Source organism: Vespa velutina, chromosome 1, assembly GCF_912470025.1.
Source record: "Vespa velutina chromosome 1, iVesVel2.1, whole genome shotgun sequence".
Classification (NCBI taxonomy): domain Eukaryota; kingdom Metazoa; phylum Arthropoda; class Insecta; order Hymenoptera; family Vespidae; genus Vespa; species Vespa velutina.
This window is the reverse complement of record NC_062188.1, coordinates 4,263,766-4,289,951: the sequence shown is the minus strand read 5'-3', so window position 1 is coordinate 4,289,951 and position 26,186 is coordinate 4,263,766. Positions and strand designations below refer to the sequence as shown.

Sequence of the window (26,186 nt, the reverse complement as noted above, 5' to 3'; positions counted from 1 at the left end):
ATACTGATAGTCAGATAAGAAATTATTAAAATCGTATTTGTTTATAAAAAAAATTCCGAAGATTCATTGTTGCCAAAACATTGCCTTAGGTTTATTTTCGGTACAACATAAACTCCAGGGTACGATGACTGTGATAAACTTCGAAGCTGATGTCCTACTGATGCTTTTTGTTCTCTTTAGAAGCTGTCTTTTCTAGCAAACTAAATCGATTCTCCTTTTCGTGTTTCAAAAGGTTGCATTCCTTTTTTTTTAAATTCTACGTGCAAATATTGTGTCAAGGACATTGAACACGTTGTTAAACTACAATTTCAGCGATTCGATACGTAGAAACCATGTCCACGTTTGACAATCGTCCTCGATCGTAATTTCAATGAATGTATTTTATTACAGATTTCATTTCGTAAGTTAGCTAACATTTTAGAAAAGATACATCAAAATGCTTATCTTTTTTGTTTAACCATTCGACAAAATCAGCTCAAATGAATTTTTATTTTAGCCTAAATGATTTTACATTATCCAAGGATAATGAAAATCATCTTTTACGATATATCAGCTGTTAATTTCTCAATGAATTCGTAACAGTAACAGTTACTGAATCGAAAGTTTAGGAAAGATGGGAGGATGATTCTGTTTTAATATTTCGTAAAACTCGACTATAAAAAAAACGTTCGTCCTTGAAAAATATTTGTATACTTGTAAAAAAACTTTTGTACACCTGTAGAAAAATACTATATTGTCAAATCTACTTCGTTAAACACATAAATCTTTCTTGTTAATTTACTTTATCTAGGGGGCTTTGTAAATATTGTCAAATCTTTAGTAGACTTCCCACAGTGTGGCACGTGCCACACTTTAATTGCTCCTTCTCTTCTATATCTACCTAAGTTTCCTCTACTTTTCTCCTCTTTTTATTTCTAACGTTTAAATTTGTGCGAATGACCTACTGTCAGCCTTGACCGAAATGTTTTATTAAGTCATAGATACGTCTGAGTGTGCGGAACATTCGTGCTTTTTCCTCGCATCCCTTTTTACTTTTACTTCTTCTCCCGAGCTTCTAAATTGTTATTAAAAAAATCCTCTTATCCAGTATACTCGTAGAATTTATCATTATCATTAATATTCATTATTTATACGGAATAATATATGTTTATTACTTTTAATGCATTTTCAATAAAATTTTCATTCGCTTCCATAATTCATATACAATAATTATTTAATAAAATATTTATCATGTTATTATTATTATTATTATTATTATTATATATACATAAAAGAAAAAATACATTTCTTTTTAAAAGATTCATTTAGAATGGAATATTTCAGTTGATCTTTTTTTTTCAGTTGCCAAAAATCGAAGATATGATTAATTTTCGACATTGAAGAAAAACTTATGGTAAAGAATGACATTCACGTATTTCAATCTTCCGATGAATTCACAGGTAGAGTTATAAAAAAAATGTCCGTGTCGATGATATATACATAGATGGGAGATAGGTATCGTTGATAATGAAATAGTAGTACTAGCGTTGGATAAAACTTCAGTGACTTTAGTTTGATTAAAACATCGAAGAGATCGTTGGACGAATTTATGAACGTAAAAGTAGATTTCATGTATATAACCGGTGACTACAAAATACAGGCCACTATCGTGGATGAACCAAAGTTTTGATTAGGAAATTTCAACATTAATTCGATTTTAAAACTGTTTCTTCAGGTCAGTGCTCGCTAGACCTTTCTCTCTGAAGTAACTTTCTGCGACGGAAGCTCACAGTTAGAGAGTATTATACAATACTTATTTACGTACAAAAAATCATCAAAAGTGTTGGAAAATTAACATTAGAACCAGTCAGATAGTCTATCTTTCTCTGGGATCTTCTATACTTTATAAAATTACCATGCTTACTTAACTATATTGTATTCTCGTGAAATTAGATTGTTTACATTTTTTAACAATCTTTTCGAGTAAAAAAAAGATTCTGCAAAAAAGGCAAAAAGATTGTAAAGAAATGTCAACCAAAGGAAAAAAGTAAGATATTTACATTAAAGAAACGAGATCTTCCTCGCTACAGGAATAATCGTTTTCGATATTGTTTACAGAAAACATGGCATCTTTTTTAAGCACAAAAAAGGTTGTTCGTCATTTTCTTGTAGCGAAATCGTAAAAATCCAAAAATACTTAAATAAAAGAAGAAGAAGACGTTCTTCTTCCATCCTTTTTCTTTTTTTTTTTTCTATTTTCTTTTTTTTTTCTTCTCACGTTTATGACTCCAGGCCCACAGCGATATATACTTTTTTAGGCTAGAAAGAGTTTCTCTTTCGTCACCTTATATAATAGATACAAAAAGCAAAGCAAAAAGAGGGCTGGTTTTTTTACGAGAAATATACAAAAAAAGTAGTCCTAGTAGCAAAATGGAGGCAACAAAAAAATATTTGTCTAGGAAGGATTAACTCCTTCCAACGATGTTTAACTAAGGCTCGATGTGTTAATCCTTTCATTTTTTTTTCCTTAGAGTCCTTTTCCATTTTTCCGAAAATCATCTTCCCTTTTTATATCTTTCCACTTCTTTCTTTTATTGTCTTTCAATGTCATAAATTTTTGCCATTTTCTTTTTAATGGTAATAGTTATTTCTATTGTTTCTTTTTTGTAATATATAATATTTTTGACAATTACCTTCTTTATATTTTCATTTCCTGATTTTTATAATTTTTCAAAATTATAATTACAAAATTACAGTTATAAAATTTTAGTTATTTCTTTTATAATAAAAATATTAAAAAGGATTTATTTTAGGACATATAATTTTATGTTAAATACAACTTTACGTGTTTAAACAATTCTTTTTTCATTTATAGCAAAAATATTAAAAATGATTTATTTTAGGACAATCAATGTCTAAATAATTCTTCTTATAAGTTCTTTCCGAATTGACTTATAAGTTCTTGTAGTTGTATTTTCTATGAAAGAAAAATCAATTAAGATAAGCAGGTACTTTACGTCCCTTACATATAGGGGCCATAAAACTAATAATAAGTAAATTGAAATAAGTTTACAAAAGGTTCGTTGCCGCTCTAATATTCTTTTTCTATTTATCTTTTGATAATAATTTTGATATATGTTTCAGAATCCTTCGTTACGAATTTTCTTCCGGTCAAATCTTGCTTTAATTTGTTTATTATAATGCAACTCTGTTAGAATAAATATAGAAGTATCATAAAACTAAAGAAATTAAACATTAAGTATATTAAACTTTATTTTTGTCTGTTTATTTTTTTTCTTTATCTTTTTAAAAAATTATAATTTATTTTCCGAAAATAGTGCCATTAAAAATGGTAATCCAAGTTAAACTAATCCCCAAATTAAATAATAAACTATTGGCATATGATGTGATAACCAGATTATAACTAATCATAACCGATAGTGCGGATACTCAAGTATATAATCAAATTGTGAATACGAATAAAGAATGAATTAATATTCATTCTTAAGGTCTGTATATTATTAAAGAATATATGTTTTTAGAAATTTATTGTATATTTACTAAAATGAGATTTATATGATAAACTTATTATTCGAACTTAAACATTTTTAGTTAAACACATTCTCGAAAATGTGTTAAGAAATTTAATAATAAATAAATTTATAATATAAAATCATTGATAAAATCATAGATAAGATAGATTTATCTGTCATTTTCTTTAATATATTAATTTGTAAGTTATGACAGTCACCAGAACAAGGACTAATACATTAGATTAGCATCGGTATGACCATTACGAACTATCCATATACGTCCACAACTATAATTCAAAATCTTTACAACTACAATTTAAAATACTTACATTTTACACTATTAACATGCTAACACTATAAAAAATCAACTGAAATAAAATTTCCATTTTCCTTTTTCAACAAATTACGTCAGTCGAAGTCTAATCTTATCTTAGTTGAGTTACAATATAATCCTAAAATAACATATTAAGAAGCAAATTAGCACTCTCTGTCAAAGCACAACTTGGAATTTCAACACATCACATAGCGTGATTCACTGGTAAACTTAGTGTATCATAAAAATCATTTATCATATTTAAAAATCATATAACATTTATAAAAATAACATATTTAAAATCATCATTAATATAAGTATATAATTATATTATTATACTATTATATTTCGCCTATCATGATTCAGTCAGTCAAGCTTGATTTGTAAAAATTAAATATATGTGATTAGCAAACATTACGACGCTTACAACACACATGAATTATCTAATATTATTAATTGTTTCAAGAAACAATTGAAAAGCAGAAAAACTAAAAGGTGGAGATTAACTGATTCATATAAGAAATCGATTAGAATTGATCAATCAGAGAAAAGTAATTCTTTTCTAATAGCTTTGGTTCGCAATATAAAAGCCTGTTGATTCTTTTCCTACGTCAGTTGTATTGCGCATACTCGAACCATTATCCGTACTTGAGTTTTTGGCGAGAGTAACAGTCTACACTACTTTGATGATTGGAACAGTCCTCGAACTCTTAAGGAAAATAACTAAACGTGTTTTTTTTTTTTTATGTTAGTAATTACATATTATTTTACATATTAATTGTGCTATCTAGTAAATGCATACGTAGATAAGGATGTAAAAGTGTGTGATGTTAAAAGGAAGTACTGTGTGGTAGAGTGCGATTACGGCCTGTAGAGAAAGAGAGGATGTTATGGGAAAAATTTGGCAAAAAAAAAATACTGAGTAAAAAAAAATTGCAGTAAATGATTTGTTCCAACGATATCGAGTAGGTATTTACTTTTAAATAGAGTGTAAACAATGCCTCAAGAATATTGAAGACGTCTTTTTCAAAAGTAACTCTTTCGAAAATATTGCCTTCCATAATTGTATTGCAGTAAAATAATAAATCGAAAGTTATTAAGAAAAATAGAAACAGTAATAAAGATCAATATTTCGATATTAATCGATATTAATTTTATGATAAATGATAATATGTAAAAATAGTAAACCAATAAAATCATAAAATGAAAAAAGAAGAAAGAGTAATAAGTTATAATAATAATTACTTTCATCCATCATGTTAGGATCATTCTCAGATAATGGACCATTTAATGAATTATTTCTTGGATCAATCGACATTAGTTATTATCGATTATCTCCTTGGAGTTTAACTTAAATCTATCTTAAGAAAGCTTTTTATTTCGAAGATATTGGCTGCCATGATTGTATGACGGTACAATAAATATAATGATATGATAAATATAATAATGGTACATTAAATATAATGATGATCTCCAGAAAATATATCGTAATTTTACACGAAAAACTCACGAGATTATATGCAGGTGTTCAATCCCTCGAAGGTATTCGATATCGTATATATCGTATAAATAGGTATTTGCACATCCTTTTTCTTTTCAATAAGAGATTAAGGGATCATATTAGATAATTACCTTAATAAAGCGAACATTTAACATATTTGTTTGATTAATTTATAATCGAATCAAATTTTCAATTAATAATATTTGAAATTTTTCAATGAATAGTTACACGATTCATCTCTAGATTATATGAATAATAGGCAAAGATAATTATTTGAATAATAGGATTATTAACATATAATAAAATTGATATATCATAAAGAAATTTGTTTTAACTAATATAGAAATAGAAAAAAAAAACATAGAAATAGACAAGTTTGACACTTGGGATCCAAAATGTTCACAAATATTTTCTTATTCTATCCTAATTCAAAAGAACAACTGCTGTGAAACGAATCAGAGGGGTATTATGCTTCGAAATTTTTTCTTCGCATTATCTTACGGGCTATCGTTTCTCTTTCCTCCTAAAGAAGTATGAAAAAGGGATAAAAATTTCGAATAACTAAGTGGCGGAAAATTATATTCCATCATCCTACGAGCGCGATTGCTTTCGAGTTATCAAATTCTTATCGAATTGTACGTGCGATAATTTCGATTCGTATTAAAAAGAAAAAATGAACGTCAAGATTAGAATTATAACTGGATTCTAATTGATTGTTATATAATGATTAATATCATTAACAATTTTTTGTGTCATTATTTTTTTTATTGTTATATCATTACTATCGATTGATAGAAAACATACTATAAAAAGAAAACAATTATTCTTTTACATTACTAACAATGAGAGAAATATTTCGCATTATTTTTATAGATTAAGGCACGTGCGAAATATATGAAAATATTTTGTAGGGAAAAATAACATTTCATTATGCAAAATGATTTAAATTTTTAATCAAAGTGGACGATTAAATTTTTTCATGTATTTACAATTTTTTCGATACCGACAATTTTTTTTTCACTTTTATTTTTAGCACTAGAGGGCCTACGTGTATTACAAAACTCCCATAATAAAAAAATATAATTACGCAACGGTCCTACAGATGGCAGACGAAGTTAACGCAGTTTATTACATGATATATTTTGAAATTATAATGTAAATTTATAATGAAAATTAGTAAAATAAAATATTTACTTTTAATAATTTAATATTACTCGATAAAAAATTAGTGTTACATTAGATAAAATTCACAAGTAAATTTCTCTTCGACAAATTCGATAATATTCGATAATCGATAGTCGTCGATGTCTTATTGATATTACAAATTCCGCTTCCTGTTTTATTTCTTTGTAGTGACTGTTAAGTTAGCAAGATGGTGAGTTGTTTGATATTTTGTGATTTAATTCCGTTTTTATTGCAGGAATCTTAGCAAAAATGTATAAATATTTGCGCTAATATTGTTCAGTATTAAATGATATAATTTCTATCAATGATATTTTGGATTTTTATAGGAAAAATAGTATAATTCAAAAATAGAGGTTATTCTTCGTTTCACAGTCATCATGGATCATCATAGTGTTTACAAATCAATTCTTTACATTTATTTCGATTATTTCTATATTCAATCTTTTTATTTGTTTATTTTCATTCCTATGAATAAATCTTTTAATGACCTGTTGACAAGTAGATTTTTTATGAGTTTTATCATTGTTATCTATTATATTTACAGTCGCTCGTCATTCCTGAAAAGTTTCAACATATACTTCGTGTCATGAACACGAATATCGATGGTAACAGAAAGGTTATGTTTGCGATGACAGCCATCAAAGGTGTTGGTCGTCGTTATGCCAACATTGTTCTTAAAAAGGCTGATATTGACTTAAACAAACGAGCTGGAGAATGTTCGGAAGAAGAAGTAAAGCAATTAATAATCTTATGATATTATCTTGTATATAATTATATGTTAACTAATAGTCGCTATTTACAGGTCGAAAAAATTGTTACTATTATGGCTAATCCTAGGCAATATAAAATACCTGACTGGTTTTTTGAATCGGCAAAAGATATTGTTGACGGAAAATACCTCTCAGGTATATAGATTTTAATTTTGAAAAAGATACTAATATTAAATTTAATGCACAACTAAACGGCCAATGGTATAAGATAGTCATACCAATTTGGTTAGTAGGTTGTGCAAAATTAACTGCGCATATTCATGTTTTTTTAGATTATTACTTATTTCTAAATGTAAATATATAGATTGTGCGTCACATGTTTAAAACTATAGGATCGTTTGTTTTCCTATATTTATAAATTAAAAATCAATTGTTATTTCAAAGAAATACTATAAGAAAATTTTTCTTGTAGCTTACTAGCTCCAATTTAGATTCTAAACTTCGTGACGACTTAGAACGTATGAAGAAAATCCGTGCTCACAGAGGTTTACGTCATTATTGGGGCTACGTGTGCGTGGTCAACATACAAAGACTACTGGCCGACGTGGTCGTACTGTTGGTGTATCGAAGAAGAAGTAATTTTATATTTATTAATTAACAATAAATATTGAAAACTATTTATCTCTGAGTTTTATTTATAAATTACATAAATTTATAAGTTAAATATTGACTGTACAGATATTAATAATCTATGCTTAAATTGGAATTTTAGTTCGCATAACATATTTAAATACAGATTTAATAAAATTCTTTAGTTAACATTATTTTGTGATAGAACAATTCATTTGTTAACATTGTTTGTAAAAGCACATAAAATTTCCAGCAATTTCTAGCATAACAATAGTAATTATTAATAGTTTTATGTAATAGAACTTTTAGCATTATTTTAATTTCTAAAATTACAATTCTAAGTAAAGAACTTTTCTTGAATTGCTATCGTAAATTTTACCTATATAGATATATATGTAAAATTTTTATAGAATATCTCTAAGGCAGTTGAGAATAATGAATTTTGATTTTATATTAATACTGATCATAGTTTCTAGATCTGCTTTAGGAACTTTCCCTCGTTGGTTGCCTCTTATTCCAATTAATAATCTTCATCTCCAGGGATTTCAATAATGGAAAGTATCTATCAATATAATAAAACATACTGTAGTGTATATTCTAAACACTAAACATTGCATCTGATAAATCAGATGATAATTATCGCTGTCACTTGTTTCAATTAAACAGTTACTTATCCTGACTATTCTAAAAGACAACAAAAGATTAGGAAGATATAAACTTATACATTTAAATCAAATTATAAAGTATTTATTTAACATGCAAAATAGAGGAATAAATATACAATTAAACGAATAGAACGTGTATATGATAACTAATATTAATAATTTCTAATAAACAAAATATACAGAAGAATAATCAACAGATAGAGAATATTCACGACTTTTCTTAACAAAAATATAAATTAGTTCATTTACTATATATATTAATCTATTTAAAAGTAAAATAATATTATATCATGCATCTTTTCGCATGGGGTAAGTATATGCCAATTCTGCTACAATACAAATTTATTATCCTAGATCACTCCATTTGAGTATTATATGGAACTTCTATTTTATTATTGATAAACTTGATTATAGTATAACCTAACAATAAAAAGTTTATCATTTCAATTTGAGAAAGTAAAGTAAAAGTACATTATCTTAAACTAATAAACAGAACATTTAATTTATTATAAACTATAGCTTGATATGTAATTAAAATAACAAAAATCTAACTTACAGTTCAGATGAATATCATGCCTTGTTTATGGATACATGGAACACATGCTGTCATCTACCTAAATCACAAATTTGGTTACCTCATCTTGCATGACACTAAGCTCGGTTGAATCCCTAGCATCATAGTCACAGACTACTCTTGCACGATCTTGACCATTTTCCACTTGTACAGTAGGATTTGTTGAGGTGGTCGAGTGATAAGGACCCCCAGATAAGCTGGGTAGGATAAATTATAATAGGATGAATTTGATTGATGATTATACTTAAAAAAATATATAAATTGAAAAATTATAAAATGAAAAAAAAAAATAGTGTTCAACACTATTTTATCCTAAAAATTAAATTATTTGTGCCATAAAAAAGCGTGCACATTGTATATGTACAAATAATAAAGCCAAAGTAATGACAACAATATAACATATATGTATTCTAAATACAACACTTTTGCTTACATAACGTATAAAACAAGCACACCTTCAAAATTATTTTAGTAAAATAAATGCAGTAAATTATTTTATTAATATGAAGTAAAGCATGATGATGCATTATTTATACAATAAATAAAAACAAATTAATTCATCTTACAGATAATTATACTATATACATTAGAACCATAATATAAATTTATTAAAGGATTTAGACTAAATAATGAAATTTCAAAATCCAAAGAAAGATAGAATATGATCTACCTCTGCTATCTAAATAAAGAAATTATTGAATTATAGAAATTTTCTTTTTCATGCATATTTTATAGAAAGTATATAGAATGTTTTGTAAACATATTTTATTTACTGATATGTATTAACAAAATAAATTCAACAATTTCAAAAAATTAATATCTTCAATATATTTTTAAAGTGATTATGTATTGATAATAGCTATCTGTTCAATAGTGAAAAGAACAATTCATTAATATAATAACTCTTCATTGATTGTTTAGAGATCATTTACCATACTAAGAAGTAAAATCATAATGTGAAATTAGATTTTAAAGGTATTGGTGTCAAAGGTAGCAGTAACATACGTTGAATCAGCAAGAGAATTATTTATAGGCAGATTTTGGGATGAAGTGGGTGAGGGTGTTAGCTCGATCACTTCTTCGCTGTTGACTCTTAGCAAAGGACTCGGCTGACGTGCCCTGCAATCCCCACCATGCAAGCAAAAGATAGAAAATGGAAAATAGAATATTAGAGAAGAAAGAAGTATAAAAAGCAGGATATAGCAGAAACTGATTTTAATTCACCATTACCAATAAATCAGCAGAAATTAGCAACATTGAGTAATCATATTCATGGTAGAAGTTTGATATGAAATGCACTATTATAATAATAGATTTAAAGAAAAAAAGAGGACATGAATATTATTCAATAAGATATCTTGATATTTTATATTTACACATAATAAATATTTTTAACTATGTTTTTATTTCTTCAAAAAGTAAGATCTGATATGAAATGCACTATTATAATAATAGATTTAAAAAAAAAAGAGGACATGAATATTATTCAATAAGATATCTTGATATTTTATATTTACACATAATAAATATTTTTAACTATGTTTTTATTTCTTCAAGAAGTAAGATCTGAATTACTCTCATATAATTCTTCTTGGAAAAAAACTGAAAAAGCTTTAGACAATAATTAACAGTTATTTTAACTACATAGTATGATGATCTTTACGAATGAGTAATGGTTCTAAAGCCTTTCTAAACATTTTATATCTTGTACATGGAAATATTCAAGATTCAACATTACTCACTCGGATCACCAAAGAGTAGGATAGCTATACAGAAAAAATTGAATTTGTGTACTGCAAGGATTGTGCGGGAAAACCAAAAGACACCACTAACATATGTAATAAATAAATTAACTCACCCAGCAAGCTCACGTTGTAATTCTTGCATAGTTGCATGACATTGTGCATAGTGACGTGCTTGTGCCTCCACAAATTCATGTAAACATCGCAAATGTCCAGCTTGAGAGCTTGATACTCCTTCTAAAAGTAGCTTCACGATCTCTGCCTGTCGATCAAATTCCGATTGTGCCACCCTCAGCTCCCTCTCTGCCTAAGTTTAGTAATATTCAAGTTTCATTTCTTTCTTTGTATAATTCAAATATGTTATTAAAATATATTATAAACAATTTTTAACTTTTACTTAAAAATTATATAGTTCCATTATACATCTATAAAGTACTTATAAATAAATATTTTGTTAAATTTATTATATGTACATGCATTAATGATGGCTTTGCACTTGTTTAGGTATTTATGTGTGATGTAATTAACATATATAGACAAATATAACAATTAGAAAAAATAACAATAAGGGATAATATTATGATGTAAAATCTTGAATGGTCGCAATACATTACTTAATGTAGTATGAAATGTAATGCCTATATTCCTTCTTATATAAAAATACATAATAAGTAAAAGTTACAACAAATGATGGCAGGATGAAAGACAAACAAAAATGAATAGTTATTCAATATTTACAGTTGTATTACTAGTTCTGCTTCGTTCCTATTATTATTTCAACTCGTTTGCAATGTGTAAATATATTAAAATAAAATAAAATAAAATGAAATGAAATAAAATAAAATAAAATCACATTGCATAAGAATGGATATTTCTGAACTTTTAACTTCGTTAATACCTGATCAAGTAATACTTCGGGTGAAACGCCAGAGTCCTATGAAATGCAGCAATGTACGGGACAAAACACAGAATAAACATACAGACCAAATGCATTAATTAAACAAACGACAATAGAACTTACACTCTGTTGACCCAGCATACTTCTGGCTTTCCTTACTCGATTTTTGCATGCATCTAAATCCAACCTAAACATAATTGCATTCTTTTATGATAACGAATATTCTTTCAAGTAAATATATAATTTTATATTACCTCTTGGTTTCTAAAATAGCCATCTCTTTAATAACAGTTTTCATTTCCCCATCTAGAAACTTTCTTAATGGTTGTATATAACAATTAGCCGCTATTCCAATAAAATCTCTTTCAATTTGTCCCAGCTTTTGTTGACACTGACCTACTTTTATCAAAGCGCTACCTATAATAAAATATAAGAATGAGAAAATATGTTATAACAAATTTCATAAAAATAATCAATTAATAATAGATACTAGACACATACCATAGGCAATTCCACTTCCAAAATGATTTCCCGCTTCTATCATGTCAATGCCTACATATTCAAGATTGCTGAGCCTATTAGGTTTCTTTATATCGATTTTTTCATAAAAGAAATCCTCAATTCTATTTCCTAGAATAAAATACAAATTATCATTTCTTTGTTTATTTATATTTATTAACTTTCCAATTTGTCATTTTATACCTGGATTAGGAGTAAGTACAGCTTCCATATTGCTGAGAACTTTTTCTGTCCATGTTTTAGTTGCATTTGCTCTTTCTGCAAGATGTTCTAAATGTGCATCTAATTCAGTTTTCTCAGATGTACCTAATGTTTCCTCTGTTAACTAATAACATAGAAATTTGATTATGGATTTTTCTCTGAAAATTCAATAGCAAATGTATCATTTTATAGAAAAAATATTCCAAAAATTCTAATCTGATATTTAAAATTAGATTATTTGTAATTTTTGTGATTATAAGAAATAAGTGATAATTTTTAAAAAGAATATAATAATGGTATTAGTCATTGTTTGGTACGTATAAACTGAGTCATCCAATAATAGAATTGTCTACAATATAGTTGTAATGCCATTAGTAGAATTTATTTTATTGTATGTTATTTCTTTAAATATACGGTATTCTATTAATGGATTCAAATGACGTATTATACAATCGACAAATTATGCGTATACATTATACAACATAAATGTGTAATAGAAGGCTAATGCATTCATTGTCAATTTTGTTCTCATAGATTACAATTAGGTTAAAAAACGGTTCTTCGCGAGGTCGTATTATATAGATCAAATTAAGTTTCTAATATATATGTCAAGTTGTTAAATAACCTCTAAGGAAAATTAATCGATGTTTTCTTGTCAATCATATTTGAATTTTAATTTGTGCAAGAAAAGTACAAAATGTCAGAAGTGACAGCGTTTACAAACGACTTGATAGTAGAGCACATCATATTTTTCTATGTTATAAAGGTATAACTTTTCCAACAATCAATTATAAAAATCTTACCTGTACAACTCTGCTCAGTACAGCACCAGCATCTTTAACCAATTTCTTTACATTAAAATCCATTTTTTCTCTTTAACAACGCGATTGTTCAGCGAGTACGTTCTATTACTTTTTATTTTCTATTGCTTCTTATTTTCTATCGATCCATAATTCTGCGAATTTCCGTAAAGTGGCGCCGCTGAACTTTACGTATAAATTCTTTAGTATTCAAATATTCCCGCCTTTTATTCTACAATATTATCATAATACATAGTAAAATATATATTTATATTTCATATTCTTTCTTGAACAATTTTAAATACTTTAATTAATTTATTATATTTATACATGTCGGTGGAAATCAAATAAAATTGTTGTTCTGTTAAATAGTGCTTTATTTCAATAGATTATGAACTTCTTTTGAAATACATTATTTACTAAATTATTAACGACACTGAATGTTATTCAAAAAATTTTAGGAAGATTGAAAATTAAGACACAAGATTTATAAAAAAAATAAACGTTCTTATATTGAATATATGAAATACAATTATCGCTCATCACAAATTCTATGAATCTATTTGGGTTGATCAGCTTATCCTACAGTTAAAAGGTAATTCATATAGCAAAAAGTAATATTTGTACCTGACAATGGACCACTATTTTAGTTTATAATCAAGAAATTCTTGAAGAAAGTAGTCCAATTAATATTGATGTCTTTGATGAAAAAACTGCAGGAAGTTCAGGATTTTATCCTCGAATTATCACTAAACAAAAATTGAACTATTGTATCATACTGTTTTTCTTCATTCATCTAGTCATCATCGGATAATTACCTGTTCCAAACGATGAGATAATTTTTCCGTAGAACGAGTGATAATGGAATTTACACGTGAGTTGAACTGTTTATTAAGTCCAAAGGTGCAAAATTCTGCAAAAATTCAATGAATCAACAAACAAATAGGTTGAAATTAAGACAAAAAAATGAAGACTGTTCTTTTTCTAGAAATTTTATTTATATACAAAGTACATTTTTTCGTAACATTAAAAACCAATAAAACTTTTGTTCCTCCTACAAGTTCATGATACCATGCACTTCCAAAAATATTAGTACAATATATATGTGATAAATATTTTTTAATTTTTTATCAATTAAAATTAATGCATAAATTGGTTTGTGGAATTAATATTTAATTGACCATATAATAAATGTAACAAAAGATTTAGAAATATACAAAGGTCATATCTATATTTATTATAATTCTAATGGTACATTTTAATACCACTTATAAATGCAATATTTATATAATAGAGTTATGATGGTTCGTGGTATAGTTCTGCTAACTCAATGGAATGATGCTCGACATCACAATTATATCATTATAAAGGCAACAATTGTTTACTTACTATTAGCCCATTGGCCAGCCATTAAACGTCATTGTGATTTCATAGACACAAGCTTTCGCGAACGTGCTCGAACTTCTGTACGAATATTTGTATATTCAAACCACAATACATTTGGAATTAAAGTTGTATCACGCAACAGCAGATATTCTGATACTCGCCTACAAGTAATATACTTCATAACTACTATACATAGGATTTTGATAAATAAACTAAATCGGTAAATAAGATAAATACTCACCACGATACAATAAGGGGAAATAAAGGAGTCAGAATTGTATGTGTGATTAAAAACCATGCTACTCCTAAAGTGGCTCCCACAAGCATACCGCATAGAACCTGGGAGATTGAGTGATATTGTAGATAAATTCTGCCATAAGACACTAAAACAGTTACTATTATGCAGGCAGCCACAATAATTATTCGCCAAAACCTTTCAGATATTGTGCTATTACTATTGTGATGTAACCTGTATAACAAACAAATTATCATTAGATCATCATTAGATTAATCGATAATATAATGATAAAATGACAAAAAAAATATTTACCTAATGCATATAAAAAGTATTGCATATGCGGTAAAGAACCACATAAATTGTGCATGTGTAGAGGGCATACCATATTCGTTGTAAATACCATCACGTTTTAATGGTCTTACTTCACGAATAGTATGTTTTAATATTAAATTAACAAATTCGTTCAATATAATTCCACTAAAAAATGCAATCTGAAAGAGATAATAACAAATAATCTTTGTAAATGATTACTCTAGATATAGGATAACATAAATACAATTTAAACAAAACTTCTAATCTTTTCTACTTACAGTATGTAAATCTCTTCTGAAGAGAATCAATGTCATAAAACCAGTCAAAATAACGAAGGGTGTTAAGCTTATTAGGGCCAATAATTTACCAAATATGTCTCCTATAAAAAAAAAAACATTGCATTTAATTATAATAATAAAAAAGAATAAAACCTATTGGTCAAATGAAGTTGAAAAAATAATAAAAATAGGAAATAGTTATTTTACAACACAACACAGTGTATTGTTATAATGATTTTATGTTTTCATTCAAAAAAATATGATATAAAAAAAATTTATGAAAAATCAATGATACCTGCCATGTAAACAGGTAGCAATAATAAAATGTATACACGAAGAATACGAAATTAGGATGATCGCACATGTCTGTTTCCGACTGACGCCGACTATATTTCTGATTGTGGTAATACTGAAAAATCTTTACCTTGTGGATATTCGATTAGAGTCAAAGACAAGGGAACCCATTCCAATTCATCAGTCGCGTGAACGAAATGTGGTTTAAGCTCGTCGTCGAGCGATGCCATGTTACCGGAAAATTTGAAGTCGCATGACTTTCGGACTCTCCTAAAACAGCAATCATAAGACTGAGAGCAACTGAGAACAACTGAGAGCCGCTGAGAGCTAATAAACTTGAATGAGGTATAATAACTTTTTTTAAAGATAATACCTCTACGCTACCGACAGATGGTAGCAGCAGCAGCACTATCGATTATGGGATTCTAATCACGAACAAAGCACAGCTATTCATCATCTCTGCTTTTATAATACTTTATGCCAATAATGAGAAGAGGGATAATTCTTAACAAGGAATCATTTTAAATACAAAGGTTAAGTCTAAAATTTCACTTTTTCGAATTTTTGTGAAAGCTTTACTTTCTTTGAAAAAAATCGTATTAAAAAATATTTGTCGAGAATAGTTTACGTACAAATAGAAAGCATTTTCAAAAATAAGAAAAAGATATATCTTATAAAAAACTTTCCTCTTTAGCATGAGATCTTCAACATCAAAATTAGTCAATAATTATGCCTGTTCTCATTGTTGACGTAAATACTGTTTTTGACATTTTTTTTGTAGAAAGTTTTATAGTGTGGCGCTGCTCGAAATTTGCGGCAAAAGAGAAGAAGCTCGTATCATCATTACTGACTTCCATATCACGAATGAATAGGCTATGTTATGAAATAGCGATTAACTGCTTGTTCGTGTACGTGAATAGCTGATGCTCAGATTTTCTAAATCATTTCAAACGCAAAAAAATGCATTTCATAATTCTCGTACAAAAAATCTACGAAAACTTTCTCGGTTACTCTTTGAACAAAAGATACTACGGCATAAGAATATAGATATAGATATAGGAATATACAATAAGGAAATTCGTGTCCAATGTTACAAAGATCGTTACGCGCGAGAAACTTAAAATAATTTTATAATAAATTTCCAATACTTAATAATTTTAAACTCAGGGTAGTTGGCCTTGTATAATATAAACATAAACAGTATTTTCATTAACTTTGACAATTAGCGTATTAGTTCTCTGTTGTACTCCGACGAGTGCACATCGACTCTGTCTTTCTAAACGCGAAAATTATAAATTTATAATTTTGGTAATTTTTCGAGCGATAGTTTGATGAACAGTCTTAAACGTATAAAAATAATTTATTTATGATACCAACAATAAAAATTATACTATACAAATAGATCTATGTAATACAATGAAATTTTCTTACGAGCGCATTGGCAAGAAACTAGTGAATCAATCGTAAATATCATTAAATGAATCTGTAACTCGAGTCACCTGATTGGTCGGCGAATAAATAATGCGCGTCTTTATGTAAGCGATTGTTACCTTTATATCGTGAGCTGAAATGTGTTATTAATGAAAGTCAAGTGAGTTTCCACATCGACTATGTATATATCGTTTTAAAGCTACTTTATAGTTTTATATATATATATATATATATACATATATACATACATACATACATACATACATATGTTATAAGATATAAAACAATATCTTCTAGTCTTCATGTTTCTTTATTTGTAAAGAAAAAAGATATTTTAGTAAATAAGTTTATTATGTACATTATTTTAAACTATGTATTAATTTAGATCTTCTAAATAACATTGATTTTTATGAAAATAACTACAAGTTTGAAAATAATTACATTACGGTGTACTTTATATACATGCACACGTGGTTATTTTGTATGTAGATGCATCATTGGGTTGAAAAAATTAAATTTAAAATAATTTACAAATAATGACAGAAGAAAAAGCATCGCCTTTGAAGTTCGAAATTTTAGCAGAATGTAGAACTAGCAAAGCAAGAACTGGGAAAATAACTTTAATACATCATTAGTGTAGAATACGCCAGTTTTTTATGCCAGTAGGAACACAGGTAAATTAATTATTTCTCTTATAGTGTTATATAATATATTAAAAAAAAAAAATGTTTATTAAATGAGATTATTTATGATATATTTTAGGGTACTCTGAAAGGTTATTGCCTCAACAACTAGAAGAATTGAATTGTCAAATAATTCTTGGCAATACTTATCACCTTGGGAATAGACCTGTATTTTGTCTCTCATTTTAACAAATCTTGTCTTTTAAATTTCTCAAAGTTTAATAGTAAATCTTATTGGTGTAATTATAATGTTTTAGGGTACCGAAATATTGCGTAAAGCAGGAGGTTTGCATAAATTTATGAATTGGAAAAGAGCATTATTAACTGATTCTGGTGGGTTTCAAATGGTAATCATTACTACAACTTGCCAGAATTACAGAAGAAGGAGTGAACTTTAAATCTCCTATAATGGTAATGTGTAAAAGTGCAAAAAGTATAATCATTTTATAAATCATATATTTAATTGTAGATATTCTTTCTTTTTTTTTGTAAGATACTGATTGCATGTTAACTCCTGAACGCTCTATTCAAATTCAGAATACAATTGGTGCTGATATAATAATGCAATTAGATGATGTAGTTAAAAGTACACAAACTGGACCAAGAGTGACAGAAGCTATGGGAAGGTAAACATTGATTCAATAAATCATATTTTATTTATTATATTATAATAATATAATTAAATACTATTAATAGTAATATTTAATTTGTAGAACAGTAAGATGGTTAGATAGATGTTTATTGGCACATGAAAGATTTGATGAACAAAGTATATTCCCTATTGTACAAGGTGGATTAGATCCTAAATTAAGATCAGAATGTGCGCATGAATTAACGAAAAGAAAAGTAAATGGTTATGCAATTGGAGGATTAAGGTATCATTTATTATAAATACAATACACGTAACTCTATAAATTATATATTTATGTATAATGAAATGAATTATATAGTTATATATAAAAAAACTAAAATTATTGTAGTGGTGGTGAAAGTAAAGATACGTTTTGGAAAATGGTACATCTTTCTACTGATATTCTTCCAAAAAATAAACCTCGTTATTAATGGGTGTTGGTTTTGCTACAGATCTAGTTTGTGTGTTGTGCATTAGGTGTTGACATGTATGACTGTGTATTTCCAACAAGAACAGCTGTAAGTAAAGCACTATTAACCTTATTATACTTTCAAAATAGTTCTATAAAAACATTTTGTTTTAATTGATAATTCAGAGATTCGGTTGTGCTTTAGTACGTACAGGTCAACTTAATTTAAGACAAAACCATATAGTAAAAGATATGAGCCAATTGGATGAATCTTGTCCATGTAGCACTTGTAAGACATATACACGTGCATATCTTCACCAAATAGTTACAATAGAAACAGTTGCATGTCACTTATTAACAGTTCATAATATAGCATTTCAAATGAATTTAATGAAAGATATTAGAGAAAGTATAAAGCAACAAAAATATCCTGAATTTGTACAAAATTATATGTTAAATGTGTATCCAGATAAAAAATACCCAGATGGATAGTTAATTGCCTTGCAGACAGTTAATATTACATTATTATAACAATTAATGAAATTGGTAACCATATAATGCATAATTTTACAATTTTTTAAAATATTTTTATTATGTACCATATTACTAAAATTTTACTTATGTACTATAATTCAAATGTATTAATATACAACTAAATAAAATACTTTTAAATAAACTTAAAAGTACATAATATAGCATAATTTATTAATAACTTCACATTGTATTATTAATATGAAAACAAATTTTCAATTAGTACCAAATTATACTTCAATACAAGTGCTTTCCATTTTACTTCAATTATATTCTCTATAATATCAATTAAAATATATTCTACAATAGGCACCACTTGTAATAATTAAATTATATTGAGTTCATCACATAAAGTCATCTGAATCATAGCCACTATTTTCTGTATTTGATGTCATATTAGATGAATTAAATAATGAATTGTAGCTTCTAAAAAAAAGGAATATATATTTTATAATAATATACATATATTTTAGTTTCAGAAGAATTAATTAAAAATAGGAAATACTTTGAAATAACATTCTATCGTACCTCATTTCAGCTTCTTCTTGACGTCTTTTCTCTTCAGCGTTTTCTCTTTCCTTCTGTTCTCTTAAAAGCTTTTCTTATCTTCTCTCTCATTTTTATCTCTTTGTTCTCGTTCTGCTTGTAAATTTACTTGTTCAGAACGCTTAGTTTTATTAAGTCGATTAACAATAATATTTTGACGTTTTGTAACATGGATTTTACGAACATCTTTCTCTTGTGGAAACCAACTTGACCAACTTCCATTCCCTGAGTCTTTTTCAAATTAGACCACATTGTATAAACTACATCAATGTCATTCATTCTATTTCCATCAATACTGTTTGCTTTTACTAATTGTTGCGGCATCTTCCAAAACTGTACTCGGGATATCATCTATTGTTTGACCCTAAACAGATGATAAAAAAGAATAGTTCATTTGTATATTTATATACTATAATAATATCAGAATAGATATATATCATCTTTACCATATGTAATCGTAAATACACATGAGCCGAAGAATATTTGTCCACATGAAACCAAACATCTTCTGGCCAACCCCATTTAATCAAATCCTCATCTAAATGTTATATAAATATAATATTAATAATAACCGTTATTTAATTGTCTATTTAATGAAATTATATCACCTCACTTACTTTCATATTTATCAACCCCCCATAAATAATGTTACTGGCGGTTGTACAACTGCAATTCAAAATAATAATTTATTCTAACCTTACAAAATGTTACAAAAAACATAATTACAACTATATACACAAGTAACATATAATCCTATGTACATTTTGAGAAACAAATAAAAAGAAAATGATAAATTACCCTCGCTTGTAAAATAATATACCATCGTTCCACAAATATTGATGTAAATGCACGTGTTAACGAAAACAACTGTCAAAAAATAATGTCGACACTAACGCCACTGAACTACCAATGTTTTACTATCAGTTACTATATTCACTTGATTCTTCTTAGAACATATATACTCGAATGATGTTCATTCAAATAACACAAAGACTCAATTTCAAGTCTATAAGTTAACGTTGTATTTTATTAATGTTATTTTAAGGTAAAAATTTGGAAAATTTAATTAGTACTACTGCAGATAAATCATTAATTTATTATTTGAATATAAAGTACAAAGCATATATAGATACAGCACATTTCTATTTCTTTTAAATCATTTCTATCATAAATGGTTAAATCAAAATTTGTATATTACTTTAAAGTTATTACTTTCATCAAACAGCGGTGCTAGTAATTAAAGGTGACTGATATTATATTAATTTTTTAATACATCATTAGGAACAATGATAAATTAATAAACATGCGATTTTTTAAATGAATTACATTTAAATTCCGATTTTTTTTCAATTATAACATACCATGTATTTCCTGTAGGATCTATTTTTGTAAGTTTATATGAAAATATGTTTATCCCACAGATATTGAAGATTTTTATATCTGCTAATAATATTAATTCATCCTAGAACGATTCATATGGATGGCATGTTTTTCAGCATGATATGTTTTAAATATTTGATTGAATACAGGATATATTTCAGGATCATTAATCCATACTGATGATGCTGAAGGTGTGTCTAGCATTGTTAAGTATGCTGAGAAGAATTATTAGTTACTAAAAAATAATCAAAAATTTGTTGAATTATTAAATCAAAATTGTAAAATTTATATTTACCAAGAAGCACTTTTGGATTATTAAGGCTGAGTTGTATTTGAGGATTGCTTATAATTGCATGATAAATGGATTCATTTGTATCAAGGCCAATATCTAAATCTTGTAAACTAGGTCGTCGTTCACCAAGTAACCATTCACACTGTACAAGTCAGATATTTTTTGAATTAATTGTAATATGGAATACATTGCATTAGATATAGTATTATACTTACAGCATTAAATTGATTATTTCCAGTAATTTTTAATGCTTCTATTATATTTTTCTCTTCAAAAACCCATTTCCAAAATGTTTCTAATCATTCTTGGATTTGGTTTAAATTTAATTTCTTAAATTGCCGGAAATGTTCTAATAAGAGAGTTACAATATTTACTAGATTCTCTTTCACGGAATTGAGCTTCCCTATCTGAACATTAGTACAACAAAATATTTAACATAAATGATAAATTTAGAAAGTTAAATTATTTTAATGGGTAATATCATTACCACATAAAAATATCAGCACATGCTTCCTTAAAGGTTATTTTTATACTGCCCTGTTGAAGAACTAGGACCTGCTTCATTGACATCTGTTTTGGCATATAAACAAACTACTGTTGTTTCATCTTCGTAATCATCATCTGGATCATCTTGATGTTCTATAAGCCATTCTAAAGCCTCTGTTACATCGGACCTATAATATAAGGTACTATATTTGCGTCATATTGTATTGAAAAATATACATCATATTACTTACTTTTCTACATGAAGTGCTGTAATCACCTTTTTAAAAGAATAACCCATATCAGTTAATGTTTTTATAGCTTTAGAATCAATATTGGCCACATCGTTCTTTAAATTTTTCTTTAATCATTTCAAAGAGCTTTGGGTGCCTCTCGACCTACCCATTAATAGTCTTGCTGATGCTTCCACAAGTGTTATTAAAATTTTACGAGTTTCATTCTGAAACTGTTAATAAAAAAAGGCAAAATATTCAAGAAATACTATTACTACTACTATCAAAAATATAATATTACATCAAAAGAGAAATTAATAGGTGGTATATATTTAGGTGGATTTCTTATCGTAAATCACTAGTAACATTTGTTATTGCTTCTTCAGTTGGACCTTTTAAAGATTCCTCTGGGAAATTTTCTTTGTTAGAAACAGGCCGCATTTCTACTAATATTAATTCATCTAAAATAAAAAATATATATGTATGGTAAATGACCTATTATTTTATTGTTTACAGTATTAAAAATTTACCATGCTCATCAATTTCTTGATCGTTAATATCTTTATCATCTATAAGTGTTTAAACTTAGATGAATGGATTAAACGAAACTTAGAAATAGATTTAGATATATCCTGGCCATAAAATGTTTTCATTGCTATTTCTTTAATTTTGTTTACAGTGAAATCAGTTCTTACCCCAACGTCCAATACATGGCCTTCCATGCTATATGACAAAATAGATGTAATTATTTATTATTTGTAATATTAACAAAATTAATTGATAATTATAAATTTAATACCTGATAACGTTCACGTTAAAGCATTAGTAGTTGAAGATGGTGGGCATTTGTACGGTGCTATTATTTTCCGAACTGCCTGTGTCGTTAGAAGAAAGAGTCAAGGACTGCCCTTTCAGCTGTCCTTGAGCTCTTCCTGTTATGCCAGGCTTCTGCTATTCGACCACGGCATCCATGGAATCATCAATTTGGCTTGTATCAATACAAAAAATATATATATATATTACAATCTCTTGTACCTTTATAAAAAAAAAAATGTTATTTGACCTTTAAAGTAAATCTGTCACATAAACATTACAAATTACTCACTTCGTTTATAAACGAATTATGTGGAATGTAATTAATTATTTCTTGAATAATGTTTCAAATTTTGACTTCTTGCAATATGCTTATTAACATCAATATACAAAAAGTTGTTACATCAATTTTAAGTTACATACTTATAAAAAAATTACTGTGTTTTAATCGTCCTTAAAAGAGATAACACATAGTTCGCATAATTTCGCATATAGCGAAGTCAAATTAGTTAATGTTGTTTGTCAATTTTTCTAACAATAAAAGTATTTTTTTTACAGCTGATGATGAACCAAATTGGCACTCACTATAATTCTATACGTCAACGATTGTACAACTAAAATATTATCAAGGAGCATTCACATTGTTGGTTAAACATGTAGTGATATCCACCAAACGATTGATAGATCACCTTTATGCGCATGTGTATTATTGTATTGTCATTTTACATAAAAATAAATGTTCTGTCCAAGATGATAAGTAAATAATAGAAATAGAGGTAGTATTACGTTTTGTTGTATAGTGATATTATCATATGTGAAATTGAGAAGTATTGTGATTTTTTTAGAAGTGGAAATTTTTTTATGATACAACATAACAGTAGAAGACATTATTGCATTTTATTAATATGATAAATGTTATTTTTGTAAACGTGTCTATCAAGATAATTTTTAATTACCAAAAAAATTGTAATTAACAAATTATCATAATGGTGGAAGTATCAGGTTGTGGTGAATTACAACAATTAGTTCAAGAAGAAGAATGTGAGGAACCACTTAGTCGTGGTGGTGAAGCTACACCTCCTTCAACAACCAGCAAGATCACAACATCCAAGTAAAAATGAAACACATAGTTCTCATGTATCGGTACGAATTATATATGTCTTTTATGTTTGTAATATCGACAAGTATTAATTAATTAATACATCTTAGCAACAAGTATTATGGGAAAGCAATACTCAGACTTCTCCTATTGTTAGTAAGGGTAGTTCTGGCCAAGCAACTAGTCAAGGTTCTATGGTTTCTGGTAGAGCCATTAATTTTTCAAATCATACTGCCAATCAGTCTCGTTTGATTTATCTTAATGAAAAAGAAAAACAAAGACCTAATCGACCAGAACCTCCAAGACTCATCGGCAACAAAAAGGTACTAACTTATAGTATATTATTTATCCATATATTTTATTTCTATATATATGTATATATATCTTACGCACATGCACACATACGTGTGTATTATTATTTATATTTTTGCGATGTTGTCTATTGTAATGTGTTTATTATATATGTCCTTGTAATTGTTAATTTTGTTTTTTATTTACGTTCAAACTTATTTTTTTTTTACAAGAATATTTTTGAATTATTTTGTTTTTTTAATTGCACCTCTTTCATTTGTTTTTGGTGTCATAATATATAATAGATATGACACCATGCAAACATCACTGTTTTTTATCAGAGGTACCTGATGTCAGACGCATGGAACAAGCTTTATTACAACTATTAGAAGATTTTCATAGTGGAAATTTACGAGCTTTTGGTTTGTATATACTATCAGTTTTATATCTATATAATTTCTAATATATTTATAATATCTATAATCATATAATATCTAATATATTTATATAATTTTATATCTATAAAATAGGTAAAGATTGCAGTATGGAACATATGACAGAGATAAGAGAACAGCAAGAACGTCTAGCCAGACTTCATTTTGAATTGGGTCAGAGACAAGAAGTTGGTAGCGAACAATCTGGCTTAAGACAATCAAGTGCAAATATGAGACATTTACTTCATCGTCTTCAACAACTTAGTGTTTGCATTGAGAAGTTACATAGTAAATAAATTTAATATTAAATAGTAGAAGTAAATTTTCTACAATTTTCATATTATACTAATCCTACAAGATAAATAAATTATATCAAATTTGATCCCTAATGTATAATTATTTAAATAATATATAATCTGTCAAAATGATTTTATATTGGTTATATATATATATATATATTTTTTTTTTTTTCTTTTTTTATAAAACAATGATATATCTATAATATATATCAAACTTCACTATTACATATTAATACGAATTGCATTAAGAATCCAGATTTGTTTTATTTGATACAATTTAATGATATATATTAAAGTATGACAAATTGTATGTACAAAAAAAATATAGAGTTATATGAGGAACCAACTACTTATAAATATGATTATGTACATCATCCGTTGAGTTTAAAAGAGGTAAATTTATGATCATGTAACAATTATACTTTGTAACATAAAAAATCACATCATTTAGAAAACTTCCGCAACAGTACATGTTATAAGTCCATTAAAGGATGCAAAATATTTTGGCTTATCAAAACAGACAGTTAGAGCCCATGATACTTTACAATGCTTAAGCTATGATAAGCAAATACCATTTAATACTCTTGGGGAATCTAAAGATACAGTAAGTATTTCTGTAAAGCCATCAATTAGACACAAAATTCTTGGAGATCATGGATATCAAGAGGTAATAAGGTCAGAAAAATAATACTTGTAATATGTGAAATATTTTTTTAAATAAGATTAATGTAAATAATGAAATATTTTAACAATATATAGATCTAGGCCACGTGTGTATATGACTCCAGGTATAAGTCTTGATGATATACAGAATTCTAAGACAAGAAAACTATTGGTTGATTTTACATATATGACAACATCAAATCATGCTTC

The 26,186-nt window shown here is 27.1% G+C and overlaps 7 protein-coding genes and 1 pseudogene across 16 annotated transcripts; 3 read left to right on the top strand and 5 right to left on the bottom strand.

The window, feature by feature from the left end:
- Positions 1-6,542: 6,542 nt before the first annotated feature.
- LOC124957559 (40S ribosomal protein S18) lies at positions 6,543-7,902 on the top strand. Its single transcript, XM_047514586.1, has 4 exons — positions 6,543-6,701; positions 7,056-7,241; positions 7,314-7,414; positions 7,693-7,902. Exons 1-4 carry the CDS (start codon positions 6,699-6,701, stop codon positions 7,877-7,879), a joined length of 477 nt encoding a protein of 158 aa, XP_047370542.1. The 5' UTR covers positions 6,543-6,698; the 3' UTR covers positions 7,880-7,902.
- An 865-nt stretch (positions 7,903-8,767) lies between these two features.
- Positions 8,768-13,408, bottom strand: LOC124957552 (endophilin-B1). 5 transcript variants are annotated; one of them, XM_047514570.1, is made up of 10 exons: positions 13,254-13,408; positions 12,433-12,574; positions 12,232-12,360; positions 11,985-12,147; positions 11,854-11,917; positions 11,731-11,766; positions 10,949-11,139; positions 10,096-10,209; positions 9,073-9,287; positions 8,768-8,936 (listed from the first exon to the last, which is right to left on the bottom strand). In XM_047514570.1, exons 1-9 carry the CDS (start codon positions 13,314-13,316, stop codon positions 9,131-9,133), a joined length of 1,059 nt encoding a protein of 352 aa, XP_047370526.1. In that variant the 5' UTR covers positions 13,317-13,408; the 3' UTR covers positions 8,768-8,936; positions 9,073-9,130. The 5 variants fall into 5 exon arrangements, with proteins under 5 accessions (XP_047370526.1, XP_047370528.1, XP_047370527.1 ...); XM_047514572.1 differs by lacking the exon at positions 10,096-10,209 and having other exon boundaries at positions 8,769-8,936; XM_047514571.1 differs by lacking the exon at positions 11,731-11,766 and having other exon boundaries at positions 8,770-8,936.
- A 204-nt stretch (positions 13,409-13,612) lies between these two features.
- On the bottom strand, positions 13,613-17,078 carry LOC124957553 (dolichyldiphosphatase 1-like). Of its 6 annotated transcripts, XR_007103663.1 has the most exons (8): positions 16,907-17,039; positions 15,889-16,028; positions 15,465-15,565; positions 15,187-15,365; positions 14,878-15,105; positions 14,640-14,797; positions 14,069-14,163; positions 13,613-13,999 (listed from the first exon to the last, which is right to left on the bottom strand). XR_007103663.1 is itself a non-coding variant. In XM_047514578.1 (6 exons), exons 2-6 carry the CDS (start codon positions 15,986-15,988, stop codon positions 14,668-14,670), a joined length of 738 nt encoding a protein of 245 aa, XP_047370534.1. In that variant the 5' UTR covers positions 15,989-16,028; positions 16,973-17,078; the 3' UTR covers positions 14,227-14,667. The 6 variants fall into 6 exon arrangements, 5 of the variants coding, with proteins under 5 accessions (XP_047370534.1, XP_047370532.1, XP_047370535.1 ...); XM_047514578.1 differs by lacking the exons at positions 13,613-13,999; positions 14,069-14,163 and having other exon boundaries at positions 14,227-14,797; positions 16,973-17,078; XM_047514576.1 differs by lacking the exons at positions 13,613-13,999; positions 14,069-14,163 and having other exon boundaries at positions 14,227-14,797; positions 16,907-17,038.
- A 356-nt stretch (positions 17,079-17,434) lies between these two features.
- Positions 17,435-24,060, top strand: LOC124957558 (queuine tRNA-ribosyltransferase catalytic subunit). Its single transcript, XM_047514585.1, is given in 12 exon segments — positions 17,435-17,863; positions 17,952-17,964; positions 17,967-18,040; positions 18,130-18,222; positions 18,224-18,296; positions 18,366-18,498; positions 18,586-18,747; positions 18,853-18,929; positions 18,932-18,963; positions 18,965-19,021; positions 19,099-22,347; positions 23,749-24,060. Coding segments are annotated over 11 exon segments (1,197 nt in total). The 5' UTR covers positions 17,435-17,725; the 3' UTR covers positions 19,444-22,347; positions 23,749-24,060.
- Positions 19,597-22,068, bottom strand: LOC124957555 (coiled-coil domain-containing protein 25). Its single transcript, XM_047514581.1, is given in 11 exon segments — positions 19,597-19,869; positions 19,972-20,047; positions 20,050-20,184; positions 20,187-20,304; positions 20,306-20,353; positions 20,436-20,527; positions 20,607-20,619; positions 20,621-20,655; positions 20,788-21,584; positions 21,665-21,803; positions 21,877-22,068. Coding segments are annotated over 9 exon segments (624 nt in total). The 5' UTR covers positions 20,813-21,584; positions 21,665-21,803; positions 21,877-22,068; the 3' UTR covers positions 19,597-19,787.
- LOC124957104 (ubiquitin-associated domain-containing protein 1) lies at positions 21,442-22,389 on the bottom strand. The gene is made up of 6 exons (XM_047513803.1): positions 22,385-22,389; positions 22,217-22,335; positions 22,036-22,068; positions 21,877-21,929; positions 21,665-21,803; positions 21,442-21,584 (listed from the first exon to the last, which is right to left on the bottom strand). Exons 1-6 carry the CDS (start codon positions 22,387-22,389, stop codon positions 21,442-21,444), a joined length of 492 nt encoding a protein of 163 aa, XP_047369759.1.
- On the bottom strand, positions 22,359-23,357 carry LOC124957554 (annotated as a pseudogene).
- A 107-nt stretch (positions 24,061-24,167) lies between the features above and the next one.
- LOC124957557 (coiled-coil domain-containing protein 28A) lies at positions 24,168-25,396 on the top strand (the record flags this gene model as incomplete). The annotated part of the gene is given in 6 exon segments (XM_047514584.1): positions 24,168-24,278; positions 24,280-24,333; positions 24,400-24,583; positions 24,586-24,612; positions 24,886-25,002; positions 25,111-25,396. Coding segments are annotated over 6 exon segments (693 nt in total), but the record flags the coding sequence as incomplete, so codon positions are not given.
- Positions 25,397-26,186: the final 790 nt, after the last annotated feature.